This window comes from Myiozetetes cayanensis, unplaced genomic scaffold (assembly GCF_022539395.1).
Source record: "Myiozetetes cayanensis isolate MyiCay16 unplaced genomic scaffold, myiCay2020 scf2-11, whole genome shotgun sequence".
Classification (NCBI taxonomy): Eukaryota; Metazoa; Chordata; class Aves; order Passeriformes; family Tyrannidae; genus Myiozetetes; species Myiozetetes cayanensis.
Genome location: NW_026087411.1, coordinates 31,800,917 through 31,815,119, shown reverse-complemented (window position 1 = coordinate 31,815,119; position 14,203 = coordinate 31,800,917). Strand labels below are relative to the sequence as shown.

The 14,203-nt window shown below is 40.9% G+C and overlaps 1 protein-coding gene across 2 annotated transcripts in view; it reads right to left on the bottom strand.

Annotated features, from left to right (window-relative positions):
* Positions 1-4,321: 4,321 nt before the first annotated feature.
* The window catches only part of ZNF318 (zinc finger protein 318), a 32,125-nt gene continuing 22,243 nt past the window's right edge, over positions 4,322-14,203 (bottom strand). Inside the window, exons 10-11 of one of the 2 annotated variants that reach the window (XR_007628811.1) lie at positions 10,506-13,853; positions 4,322-10,389 (exon numbers count right to left, since the gene is read on the bottom strand). Coding sequence is in view for 1 of the 2 variants with exons in the window: in XM_050314288.1 (XP_050170245.1) it covers positions 11,184-13,853 (2,670 nt within the window). In the remaining variant the exon portion in view is untranslated. Of the gene's footprint in view, positions 13,854-14,203 lie in introns of both variants that reach the window. The other variant, XM_050314288.1, reaches the window with a different exon arrangement.

Genomic DNA, 14,203 nt, shown 5'->3' with positions numbered 1-14,203 from the left:
TCATGGAATTGCCCTTGGCAGGCATAAAGAGGAAAAGCTGCAGTCAAAGTACGAAACCTCTTGTAGCCTCAAGATGCGTAGGAAATAAAGAAACAGTACCTTGAAGGGCTAGAAATTCTTCACTAACAGACAACTCATTCTGTCACTAATTCTGCTACTAAAGACTGGTCAATCTACACATTCATGGGAAAACTACCTCCCAAAGACTAAAGTCTTAAAAGTGAAAGGAATAATATGGCTTTCCTCTTTGTGTATTTGCTTCTAGTTGTATAGTGGCTGGTAAAGTGTAGCCTTAGGCTGCTTCAATTTTTTTAAAAACAAAAAGAAATTAAGGTTTCTGACAATCTGTTTTTATCACGGCTGTTAAGAATTACCTGCTTTTCCTCTAGTCCATTCATTTGGGATTTATGCAAAGCATACCAGGTTTCTGCCTGGGAGCCCTGCCTGGTGGGTAGTCCAAGTTGGGGGTTTGGGGATTAGATTGTTTCCTCACAAATTCAACATTGCTGCTGAAAGTTTGTGACTTTGGTGGTGGTGGTGGTTTTGATTATTTGTTTATTTTTTTAATGTAATGGTTGAGTTCACCTTGCTTGCCCAGCTGTAAGTGTGCAAAGCAGAGCAGTATGTCCAGTCCGGCCCTGCTCCTCAGCTGCTGCTGCTTCTGCTCTTTATAACACTTAGCCCTTATTTCTGAATCTTCTTTTTTTCTTCCACAGGCAAGGACTAAGGGCAAGCAGTACATGAAAAAATTCATTTTCTTATATGGACATCGTTTCTGTGTCCACTCCTGAATTTGCACGTGTTGAGAAGCAGAGGATTTTGTGCTAATTTCATGGGAACATTTGGTGTCATCTACATTTACATTTGCAGGTAAGCTCCATATTGACACCACTTGGATGATTCAGATAAGCATAGGCAAGGGATAAGGCTTGTATTCATCTTGGCACTCAGCTAATGACATCTGCCTTCTGAAAGAAACAAATAGATTTCTCTTTGGTTCAGTTGTGCCAACACTGCACGGTAGGGACAATTTGGAAGGCACCTTCTCCAGTTTGCATCGCTTAGTTCCACAACTGCATTATTGTCCTTTCCGTGCTGTGGGAACCAGCGGTCTCTTGTGGCTGGGGAGAACAAGTGCAGGTGTGATGCTAACCTGGAGCAGGCAGCTACAATTTTCTCCTAAGGACAAGGAAAAGAGCTTTGTTTTGTCATTCTGTGTCTCGTCAGTTGTGATTTTTTTCTTTTCCTATCTATGTAGAGTTTTTCATCACCCAGATTTTGGAGGCATGGGAGGTGTGAATGGCAACTGTGCAGCATCCTGGCCCTTCCAGAGGAAATCCATTTGAGCACTGGACAGTTAGTTTTTTGTTTGGCATACAAGTGCTACTTGAACAAACTAATACTGTCACAAGCAGTTTGCTACTGCGTAATGAGATCCCAGAACTTTCTAGAATGGTTACTTCTGGCACCAGCAGCCGATCAGGTTGTTGGCTCACACCAGAGCTGTAACTGGGGTAGATTTCCATCTGCTACACAAAGCTCTGGAGACTTGTCAACCTGCAGAACTGAGTTCAGCATTCCTCGTATTTGTTCTCTCCCTGGTTTGAGTTTGCTACAGCTACTTCCCTCCTCACCCTCACTCACAGCGAGCTGTAGGTCTGGGAGTCCACGTGTTCTTTAGGCGGCTTCACAGCAGTGTCCTGGCTGGAGCCACACGTGACTCCCTGCACTGTGCCAGCACTGAGAAAGCCATGTAATACCAATTTTCCCTATGCGGAGAAGCAAACCAGCCCAGGCTGCTGCTGTCCTCTCCATTCAGGAGTGGACCACTGTAAACCCCTTCTGGCCCACTTAGCCCTGGAGGGATGTGGATGTGTGTGGTGGATATTGGTCAGGTGCGCTCACGCTGTGAGACACAGGTTAAGGAAGTTGGCAGCCTATGCGTGGCCTGAGGCTCCACAGCCCAGAAGTATTTATTCTGAGAAGTGTGAGCTGCTTCACTGCTTGGATGCCAGCTGTCATTTAACAAAGACAATTGGTTTCCTGTGTATTTGCCTTTTGTGATTGACTGGTTTTGGTGTGTGGGATGATTTGATGTGAGCTCTGATTGAAGATAAAAGGAGACTTCCTCCTGAGCAGATTCTCTCACATTATTTAATAAAGCATAAGGTTACAGACCCTCTGCACAAAAGAACTTGCCCAGGTCACTGAGTATGACGACACACACCCCTTCATGGTTTAAACCTCACTTCCATAGGAAACTTGGCCAAAGACAACCACCTTAAGGCAGGCTTTATTTCATTACAGCCAAAATATTTTCAGTGTTTACACCATCCCACCTCAGGTCTTGCCTGTTTGCTCTGTGGTTGTCAAGAGGCATCCTGAAATTTGCACTTGTGGAACAGCATGAAACACGTTGGAGTGTTACAAGGTGCAGAGTGTGCATGTTAAAGTGCTGCTAATCACCAACATCAAATTTTTTATTAATTTCTCTGAGGATGCTGTGGCTTTTTTCAGAGTGGCTGGATGCAGCAGAATCCAGCCAGTGTTGCAGGTAAAAGACCATTGGCTGCCAGACATACAGTTGTATTTGCCAGGTGTGTAGGAATGTCAGTTCTAGCTCAGACCATGCTCTGAGTAGCCTGTTGGCAGTATAACTAAAACCAGGTACCAAGGGAAGATCAAGAGCAGGACAGTGGCATATGGCACTTCCCTTAATACTCTTCATGCTTCCGACTATTTTCAGCTCTCCAGACTTTCTTAAGTCCTTACTGCTGTGCTGTCAGGTTCTGCCCGAGAGGAGCAGAGGTGAGAGTGCACCAGGGTCAGCTTAAACAGTGGACTGTCTAAGGCCAGTTGTTGAAGAGATCCATAGTCTCTGTGTGCCTGTGTCTGTGGGTGCAAGCAGGTCTGAGTGCCAGCAACCTGACCTGGTCGTGAGCTTTAAGGTCTTGCATGACCAGGTGTCTGCAGCTGGAGAGAACAAGAATCTGGGAATGGTTAATGACCATCCCCTATTACTGAGGAACCCCTGTCGTTTGTCACAATGTATGTTCCACAACATACCTTCATTCCAGAGAGCAGAACAGGATTATGGCATTGATCTTGTTTCCGTTTTTAGAAGTGCTGTTTTCTGGGTTTATGTGTGTTCATCTGTGTGGCTGCCCATGTGCATACACCCAGAGATTTTTGTGTGTGTGCCTACTGGGAGTACACACTCAGCCTTGACACTGGCTGGACCTGGGGAGATGGAGATGCAGACTGTCAGGCTACCAGGTTTAGCATCTCCTGCAGGCAGGAGGTTAATTTTTGCTAAGAAACATGGTTAAAATGTAGCCTTTGTGTGTTAATTATTTCACCAGCTATACTGTACCAAGTTCATGAATAACTTATCAGCAGAAATGCATGCTTACTGTATTTTCTAGAGTAGCTGCATATCTGCTCCTCTGATGTTTCAAATACAACTGAAGTACAGGGTGTCCCTTCTAAACATGGTGTTTGAACCCATCCGTGGATTACATCTCTATTAGCCAAAGGATGTCAGTGCTATGGTAATTAGTTTACTAGTCTGCCTCTGCAAGAGCAAATTAGGTAAGGAGAAAGGGAGATGACCTACAACACAACAACAAGCTGAGAGCTGACAATTTGATACTTAAGATTGTCCTGATGGGTACGACTTACCAGGCACTGCTGCTAGGAAACACGTTAGCATTGTGTGGAGAAAGTAATTATTTCCAAAGTGTTCTTCCCTGAAGAGCAGCAACAAACTAGTTTGTGTTTTTTCATCATATATAAAGCAGGATGACTCTATCTACATACTGTAAAGCAATATCTCACAGATTATTTGGTAGAATAATAAACAGCTATGATAAATCTCTGCACAAAAAAGCAGGCTGTCTGTTGTTTGTCTTTATTCTTTTACGTGTTTGGCAGCTGCTGTCAGGCCATTTTTTGTTAGTGAAACACAGCACCGTCTCCCTTCAGGTGAAATACTTGCAGAAAGCATTAACAAGACACCTCCGTGAACACATGACAAAAAAGTCTGCATGAATAATTTAACACGGTAGCTGAGTTTAAAAATAGGTGGAAGATTCCAAATTAAGTATAGAGACAGGAGCTTTAAAAAGCCTTTTTTCCTACTTTAAGCAGCTCTTCTAAGTGATACAGAAACTACGTTACTGCAGGGCCATAAAAGCCCTAGGAATCAAGAAACCTCAGAATCCAGCACCCTCTCTCGCCACTATTAATACCTACAAGTAGCCTGTACTTTTAAAATTCTCTTTAGAAAATAATTTTTAAACAAACAGCACTCAGGAATCAGTGTTATTTCATAAAAGTTTAATGTTTGTTTTTAAAATAACACTCTTTAATCAAGATAAAGGAGTCCACACATACAGAGTCTTCTTGAATGCTGGCAAAAAAGCTTAAATTACAGACATACCTGTGAACAGCAGGTTTAACCAGTAAGAATGCAGAAAAAGCCCCACTGATTAATCATATTAATAATAACGAAAAGAATGTGCCCTCACACCAAAGAGAAGAGAAAAAGATACCATTCCAGTCATGCAAATCTGCACTCACCTTCTCAGAACAGGTTTACCGAAGTCCAGCAATTTCAGATAACATTTTCTTAGCTCCTGTGGAAAGTAATAAAGCCAGCAAAGACAACAGGCTTTTTACAGCAAATTCTGCGTTCATTCTAAAATCCAGTTTGCTGAGCATCTGTCAGGTTCGACTGTTACACTCCCAAATCTGAGGCCCTTTTAAGCTTTTAATTACTTCTCTCCCCTCTGCATCAAAAGCTTTCTGGAAGAAATTTGGCAAGCTGTGAGAGACCAAAATGTTAATGGCCATTTGCAAAAGCAGCTGCTTTGCTGGCTCTGTGCAAGGTAACAGCCCAGGTGCAGAGGGGGTGCACACCCACCACCGGAGGCTACAAGCTGGGTGTTCAGCCAGATAAGGGAGAAGGCTGATGAGAAGCAGACCCTGCGGAGGTGGGATAGATGGGGAGGTATCAGGACATTCACATTCACATGTAGGCTTAAAGGTATTCATCCCTCCCCTCATGAGCCATAACTAGCTGACATGAGAGGCAGCTGTCACATCTTAGAAGGTGTCATAAACCATCAAAGGCCCCTGAAGCGCCCCCAGACTCATTTCTGAGGCCTTCCACCTGTCTTTCTTTTCCTTATACAATTTAAGTGTTATTTTTATGCTTCTATATTGATACATTTCCACAGATAGTAACCAAAACAGCTACATACTTCCTTTCCATTGCAACGAAATTGTTCTGAAATAAACCTGCCATATATATATATATATGTGTATTTATAAACACCAGTCGTTTTGCTCTAATCTGCCCCAAGGGATCTATTATTAACAAGAACCTCAGCTACCCTGCCTTCAGGGGCGGGTTGTAACACAAGTTTAATACAAAATGAAAACAGCTGTCACTGAATGTACTGTGTATGCAGGTAGTTCACGGGGAGAAGGGATTTTTAAGAAGTGGGGTAACTAAAAGATCTATGTATTTGATGCTTTGGTCTACAATGCTAACCATATAAAGCAGAGGGTTTCATCTTAGAAACCTGAAATAAAACTTTCAACTTGTTAGCCTTTCTTGCATTCTGAAGCATAAATTCAACTCTCGGAGAAATAATTACAGGTCATTTAGTATCCTGGATGATCTTTGGTAGACATTGCAGACAGCTTGAAGCAGGTTGTCCGTGCCTGTATCTTAATTCAAATGCCAGACAGATCCAATGTGAAGGATGAAGTACTACAGCAAATGCAGATATGGGATTTTTTTTTCACCCAGCCAAATTGAATCCATAGCATGACTTCATTGCACTGAATACATAAAATACAAGTGTGAATTGCTTTTGTAATCTTATCTTGGACAGTATGCCTAGAGACACAACAGAGATACACCAATTTTGAACCTCTCTCATACACTTAGTAAAAAAATATGTGTGAAACTAACTGGTAAAGGACATGAAGTTTAAACAGTACCTGGGAAAGCACCATCTTAAATGGGTTTAATTGCATTAAGCCTTTGGTTCTTAGGAGAAAATGCAGTGACTGATATTCCTTTGCTAATGGACTTTGTTCTTTTTTTTCTCACTAATCAAACATGTCTTAAATACTCATCTTGCAGGTGCCTCGCTACGAGTCCTTCTCTCATCTAATTGGCATTTACATTTCGTTTGTTTTTTTCATCTCCTGACAAGACACGAATACAGCTTAACATGAGTACTGATAAGAGGGCCATGCCAACCCCTTCTTTACCAGGTATCTGTTAGAGGGCTTTTCATGTTCTTCACAGCTACCATGGCTCCTAAAGATTTACTGTTTTTATATTCATCTAAAGTTTGTATGCAAATTAAATAGGCTGGTATCCTCAATGATTTGTAGTATTAGGTTCTGGCTGCAACCCTCCAACAAAAGCAGTTTCTTGGAGAAAAATTCAATTTGATTAAGAACTGAGAACATTACCTTTTGTGTGTGCTTTACTGTCTGTAAAATGAAGATTCTTCAGTCAGGCTGCTGGAAAAGGGAATGCTGTTTCCCTCGATGCAGCTCTGAATTCAGGTTTTATTTCCTGCAGGTATTCAACTGTTCTCCACCACCTGCCTGAACATTTCTAATGGCTCTGCTCTCTGCATCCCCAGCTGATGGACAGCTTCATGGGAATTGTAACAGCAGTTTGACTCATTTTACCAGAACCCAGAACTGCTAACATATGGTAATCAGCCTTCTCATTCCAAGCAAGACAGCCCAAGAAGAGGTGGAGGTGGGATCAGAAAACAAACCCCAGAAACTAATTCTAAATTTGGAGCCTCAGATTTCTGCTCCAAGGCAGAATATAACAGTCCACAGCTGCGTTATTTTGCTCAAGTTGGTTACGACCATGAATACCTCCCTATTGGCTGAAAACAGGTGACAGAAAGGATAGTCTAGCAACCATCACCTGCATATCCCTATTCTTCATCCTAGACAGAGGCAAGGAGTCTAGTAAAATAAATTTTATGGCTGCTTTATACTCCCACAGTGGTGGCACGTAGGCTGTGTGCACTTAAGCGTGTAGCAGGCAGAAGAAGACTGAATTCTGTCTCAGAGAGTGATTTTGATCCCATTACGGCTTCTGTAATGTTCTGAGAGAGTAATAAAACAACACATCAAGCACCGCATAAAAACCTATCCCAGGTGACTTCTTCTGCCCTTTGCACTAAAGAAATATAGCTTTGTCATGCTTTGAGTTGAACTTGTTTGGTAGATGTTAGTGTTTGTTTTTTGTTTTTTTAACGAGACTTCTGCTATCATCACGTACTTTCAGTAGCTATTTCTGAAAACTGTTTGGGGTTTACCAGGATAAAAAAATAATCAGCCTTTGCCAACTTTTCCTACTGTTTCCATAAGCAAAATTTAAGTTATCTGTGAAGCTTCTCTTTTAGATGGGAATTGGATGTTTATTTCCATAACAAGAATTAAGAAACTGTAGAATCATTAAAACTGGAAAAGAGCTCCAAGATCATCGAGTCCAACCATTAATGCAGCACTGCTGTGTTCACCATGATGTCCCCAAATACCACATCCACATGTCCCTTGAACACTTGCAGGGATGGCAATTCTGGGATATCTCTGCCAAATGGCAGAGACCTTATATCTTCATCTACTACTTGTACTTTTTACCACTATGACAAAAATGCATTAAAAAAAAAAAAATTACTAAGATAACAATGGTTTATGCATTTCTTCCTTGCTCACATGCCATTTAAAATTCTAAAACAAACAAACAAACAATCCCCCCCTCACCCCAAAATTCTTTCTGATGCTTAAACCTCAGTCAATGACATGATTTCAGTAAGGTAGAAGCAAGACTCACCTGCCCAAGAGACTATCCCATGAAAAAACTGGCTGTATTTTACCTAAAACATTACTTTTGTAAACATATGAAGGCTGCTTCTCCTTTTCAAATGCCTGTTCAAAGAAAGTGGAAGAAGTATTAAAAACCCACCTGGACTTAAAACAGATTGACAGGATGCCAGCAGCTTTTCTATAGCTCTTCTTCCACTGCTTCTTCATCAAGCTTGGTTTTGGAACAAACTTCATCCAGGAGAAAGGCATTTGTGCCAGCCTCCATCGTGGCAAACAAAAGGCTGCAGCATCAAATGAAGGCTTAGAGTTGTCTTTCAAATTTACTACGTGTTTGTGTCTGGTTCGAAGTAGTGTTAAGAGAGAAACATTCAAATTATGATTGTTTCCTCCCTATCAGCAACTTTTGAAAAACCAGAACAGTAATTTCTCATGCTCTATGCAGTTTTTAGAGAGCTAGGTCAGGAAGGAGAGGTAATGCTGTATTGCACCATTCAAACACACAAGTAAAACCCCATTAACTCACCCCTCCTCCTTAGGATCTGGAAGAGTCCAAGGCCAGCCTAGAAATTAGGCTTTCCAGTCAGTGCACTATGCTACAGCTCTGCCAGCACAGGGGACCAGTACAGTGGATAAATCATTTACTGCATGCCTCTGGAAACCACAGGAAAAAAAAACAAAAAGGGAAGAAAAAAGGAAGAAAAAAGAAAAAATACATAAATAAAAATATAAGCCATTTCATGAAATTACAGTGTTAATGCCTCTGTCTACCAATGTGCCTAGATGTCATCACCTATACAACCTGTTCTTGTTCATTGGTGGTTCAAGGAGTACTTCTTACTTCTTCCTCAAAAAAGACCAAATTAACCTTCCTTCCAGGAATAAAGAGCCCTATTTTCATTCAAGGATAGAACGATTATTTGAATAAAGGGCATGAAAAGAAGTACCATTTGATTTATACCATAGGAAGGTTCAGATTCTGGAAAGCTTTAGACAAATATGAGGTAACAATTCCCAATTTCTCCTTTGCCAAGCTCTTGCTTGCCCTTGCTGCTAGCTCCTCTCAATTCATGGCCAGCCAGGTTCAGCACTGACCACCACCACTACTCATAGAATCAACTGTAGGAGAGAACAGAACAAGGATAATAGATTACATTGTCCTTTGCCCCAAAATAAAGTTAATTAAGAGTACATCCCACACAGATAACACAGCACTGAATAAGGTTGTCTGAAGGAGACGAATGTCCAAATTACTTGTTTGCCATTGCACGCACTGAGACCTTCATGAAAACCAACCTGCAAAAAAAAACTAACCAGAAAGCATATGTGTATTCCATAACAGCAGAACTGTAGAAAAATTTAGCCTTCCCTTTAATATCTCCTTTCCCTGCACTGATATCCCTCAATAACAAGGCAAGTAAGAAAATCAGTTCTATTCCTCTGTGGATTTACAAGGAATCAAGCACTTCATTGAAGAGGATGGAAAGAAAATAGGAGGGGAAAATTTAGCTGTCAAATGTAAACATATAAACTCAGGTATATAATTAAAAAATACAGAAGAAAACCAAGAAATAACTACAAAGGACATTTTAATAAACCAGGATTTAAGTAATCTCTCTATTCACTGACCAACTCAATTTTAAAACTATCCAAGTATGTCAAACCTTGCTTGCTTTGATTTTGACAGCAAAGTTATCTGATGAAAGTAGTGCAATGATACTAAAAAAGATTTCTTACATTCAATGCAGTAACTGCTTAACATCATAAAACCAGCCTTTCTAAAAACTCTCTTCCCTTCTTACTTTTTTACTGTTGACTTGACCATTTATACTAGATTTCCAAACTCAGCTTAGACAGTTCTTACATTTCTAGTACGAAAACCACCATAACGACTCTGAAAAATGCTTCATACCTTCTTCACACATAGTCATGGTAACCGAAGAAAAATGGTGATTTTGCCCCCTCAGGCGGTCCACATGCAGCTACTAATTACAGAAATGTGAGCTCTGTTGGGGTCCTCGCCTGACACCCCACCTCAAGCCTTGCATAGTGTTCAGGACTTCAAACAAACTTCTACTGATGATGTTGAAAGTAGTTCTTCCGTTGACTTTAGCTGGGAACAAATTGGTTTTTTATTGAGCAGGCTAACTGTGGAGTATCTTCACCCTCTACAATTTCTCAGTTTTATCAGCTACTACAGGAGTAAGAAACTAATTGAAATAAAACACTTTCCTTGAGTTAAGGAAAAAAAAGAAAAACAGGAAGAAAGCCTTGTTGACCTCCATATGTTTATTTTTTTAAACAATTTACAAATAAAAACGTTGTATTTATCCAAGCAAATACATTTAATACTTTAGTCTTTAACAAGCTATACAAATGAGAACCATCACACTAGAGCTTTTGATAGCTCAAGGACCATTCAGGGTAGGCATGCATGTGTCTGTATCACATGAAGCGAGTCCAATTCCTGATACCAGGGTTCTGATCTTCTACTTCTTCAGAGCTGGTCAGCTGCTAAATGATTTAACACAAACAGTTACTGGATCACAATAGAACGAAAGAAAGCCCATTTCAAATCATGTAAGTGACCTCAATATGTCTGGTCCAGGTGTCAGGCCACAGAGCCTTACCGATTAAGTCTTCTTCTCCAAAAGCCAGTCGGACAGATTTTCTCCCCTTGCTTAGTGAAGTGGCATCCACACATGTGCTTATACAATACAATGAAACAGCTTAAGTACAGATGTAATACAACAGTAATTACAATTCACAGAGACAGATAAACAAACAACAAAATCAACTAATCACATTCTTGCATTTTAAACAACAGAGTAAACAAACCCAGACATTACAGTTCAAAGAAATTTTCAGTTTTAGCTCTTCTGCAAATCTCCATTTCCTCAAGTTCTAAACTGCTGTTCTTGAGCTTGTCCCAGCAGCTGGGCTACTCATGATGCTACTGACACAAACAGGGTGAGCTGGAAATCATCCAGGAACGGTCAAAGAATAAAAGCTCCCAAAATAAAGAACAAAGACGCACGCATTATAAATGAGATTCCATTTTAATAGCAGAGTGTAGAAAAGAAACTGGCAAAAAAATTCACATGAAAAAACATTTTACATAATTAGTTATGTACAGAATAAAGTATGTTCTGCCCTCTGATGATCTAAATTTCACTTTAGCCAAATCCTACCACAGAATGCAAAATACATCCAAAACTCTCAACTGGAACAAAAAAAAAAACCAAACAAAAAACATATACATAATCCCAGCTCTGGTTCCTCAAATATTGGGACTAGCTGGGTTTACTTCAACCCACTGGGCTTTCTGCTACACTTTCAGCAATTCCTGAATGTGTTGTAGCTTCCAAACTACAGTCAGCAGCTTCTGATTGCTCAGTCTTCTTGCTCTGGATGGTGCATACTCCCTTGCCTCCTGAGCCACCCACCTTTCCATGTGTTTCTTTGAGCCCAGGAATGAAAGTTTCCATGTACCCAGAAGACTGACTTTCTGTGCTGCCTCCATCACAACTCAGTGATGGCATTTCAACGGTGCCAGCTTTGCTCTCCTCCACTTGCAGAGGTATCTCAGATGTGGGAGAAATGCCCTGCATTTCTAGAACTGGCATGACCACCTCTGTAGTGTCACTATTTGAGGTCTGTGATCCAGGCTGCAGCATAGCTTTTTGAGAAATCTGTGTGCAAAATTTATCTTCCCGACTGTCAGAAGTCAACGTAGCAAAATCGGTAATCTCTGTTTCATTCACTGTTTCTTCAATGCCCAGTTTTTTATGTCTACTGGACTCCAGCCTAACAGATGCAACAGTTTCTAGTTTTGTAACTTCCTCTGTAGTCTCATTTAAAAGTCCTGCTGTAAGGATGCTGAAGCATTCCTCTTTTACCTTATTGTCTCCCAAACTGAAATCAGTGCTTTTGAGCTCAAGTTCTGCTTTCTGTGAGGGAGTTTTAATCTGTTTCACATCTTCTGACGATCTCTTGATAAAAAAATTATCTGATTTTGCATCAGATCCAGTGGGTTCTGATGACTTTTTTTCATTTTCAGCTACTAATTCTAGATTGGATCTGAGGTGAACAATGTTTGAGCAGGTATTGACTAAACATTCAACTTCCTGCCTCTGGGTTTGCAATTCTGAAGCACTAACCTCATTAGAACCAGACTTTATCTCTGCATTTGGAGTATCTGATAGATCCCCACCACTCCTAGAACAAGATTGAGTTGTGATAACCTGTTCTTTTCCATTACTAGTTCTGGAAGCATCCCAGAGCAAGTTTGGACTATCAGATTCTGAGCGAGTTTTACAGTTATCATTTAACTTTTCTTCTACCAAATGAGAATTCCCCAAATTTTGAATTTCATTCTGTGTTTCAGGCAACAAAGTCTTTGGCTGTAAGCTATGCTTAGGCTTTACTGCTTTTACCTCCCAGTCTTTTGTCTTTGCATCTTTCTCCAAGGTACCAGGAACATCTGTGTTTGTAACTGCAGTTTTATTTCCATCTTCCTGTCCAACTTTCTCTTGGACCTCAGTTTTCCGTGCATCACAGAATTCCTGACTGCCTGCCTGCTCTCCACCTCCTGTATCAACAAGTCCAATTTCTACAGGCATCTGGATACCAGAAACAGTTTTTATTTCTGGCAATTCTGTGACAGATATTTCTGACAGGTGAGGCTGAAGTGGTTTCTTGTTCATTTCAGCCTGATTCTCACCGGGAATCAAACTCCCTGTTCCTTGATTATTACACTGTGAGAAATCCACATTCTGAGAATCCTCTTTCAAGGAGGATGAGCTACTGTTTGTTCTAGGGTTTGCAGATAAGTCTGCAGATTTTGTTAGGTTAGGGTGTTCTCCATTTGGAAGTGCAGAACTTGCAAGCTTACTGTCAGCCGAACCCTTCCCACCACTACTGTAGAAAATATCATAGAGATCTTTAGCATTGGCTGTGGCCAAGCAAGAATTTCGTTTTTCTATCTTTTTTGCCTGCTCACTGAAAGCAGTTGAAGGTGGTGGTGGTCTCACAGGCATTGCCAGCATTGTCTGTTCACTTTCAGACACACCTGGAGCTACTTCATCTGCAGGGATGAGAGCTGCCTGCTGGACTGCTGCTGGAGGAGGGCGTGGAGGTAGTCTGTCTGAAGTCTGAGAAGACTCAGTTTTTTCTGCTGCTTTCAAATCCTCCTCTGTCCCTTTTAAAATTACTTCTTCTCCTCCAAAAGCTTTTGAGATGATATCCGGAGGCAGCAGAAGATCTGCATTCGTTTCTTTTACCACTGGCAGTGGTTTAGTGGTAGCTCCAGAGGATTTTATAGATAAAAAGGTGTTCAAAGGTGCTGGTTTACTAACTGTTGCAGTATTAGACTTCCTGAAAATCATGGTGGGGACTGGTAGATTGGGTAGAACTTTTGCTGGTGTTGGTGTGGAAACAACTGGTATCCATGGGCTAGTGTGTGGAATAACAGTTTTCCCAGACAGCTTGATTTCAATGGGCTTGATATGGGATTTCACAGACTGACACTTGTTCTCCTCTTTGTTTCCTTCTGTATTCTCCTCCTTTGGAATAGTTCCTCCTGGAGTTTTATCCTCTCTCTCAGTCTTCTTCCAGCTGAATTTCCCAAAGGAAGTCTGGCTTGGTGATTCCTTTTTAGATTCCTCTTTCTTTTCTTCTTTTTTCTCCTCTGTCTTCTCTTCCTTCTTTAGCTTAACCATGATACCCATTTTTCGCCCAGAAGAGTCTATTTTGCCTTGAGTTTCATTATTCCCTTCTCCAGACTCTGGGTTGCTCTTTACTTCCTCTTTCTTTATTATTTTTGGGTTTTTCTCATCCTTCTCTTCTTTCTGTTTCTCAACTAGTTTCCGCTTCAGCTCATTTTGCCGTCTGCGCTCTGTTTCCAGAACTACAGCCAACCCAGCTTGACGGTCTAGATTTCTCCTCTCTTCATAGAGCGGGTTTTCATCTATGTATTTCTGTGGAAATAAACAGCACAATTTTAGCCACTGTTTTCATGAAAAATAAATAAATAAATTAAGCTCTGACAGTTTTGACTCATTCAGTGAGTGCTAAGACACGAGAGACTTCTTCCTATCAAGAAACTGAGGTGCTACAAACTCCACATTCCGTGCTTGCAACAGAGCTGTCACTCTACAGAAGACACTGTTTCAGCCTCAGGCAGATAAAAGATTAGTCTCTGTGTAGTAATGTAGTGAGAAGCTCTGTTTATTTAGTTTAGTAGAATGTAGTGAAGATAACCAAATACATATACTCCAAGGAGTTAAATGTCATTCTTCAGGAAAGGAAGATGGAACAAGCAGAAGCT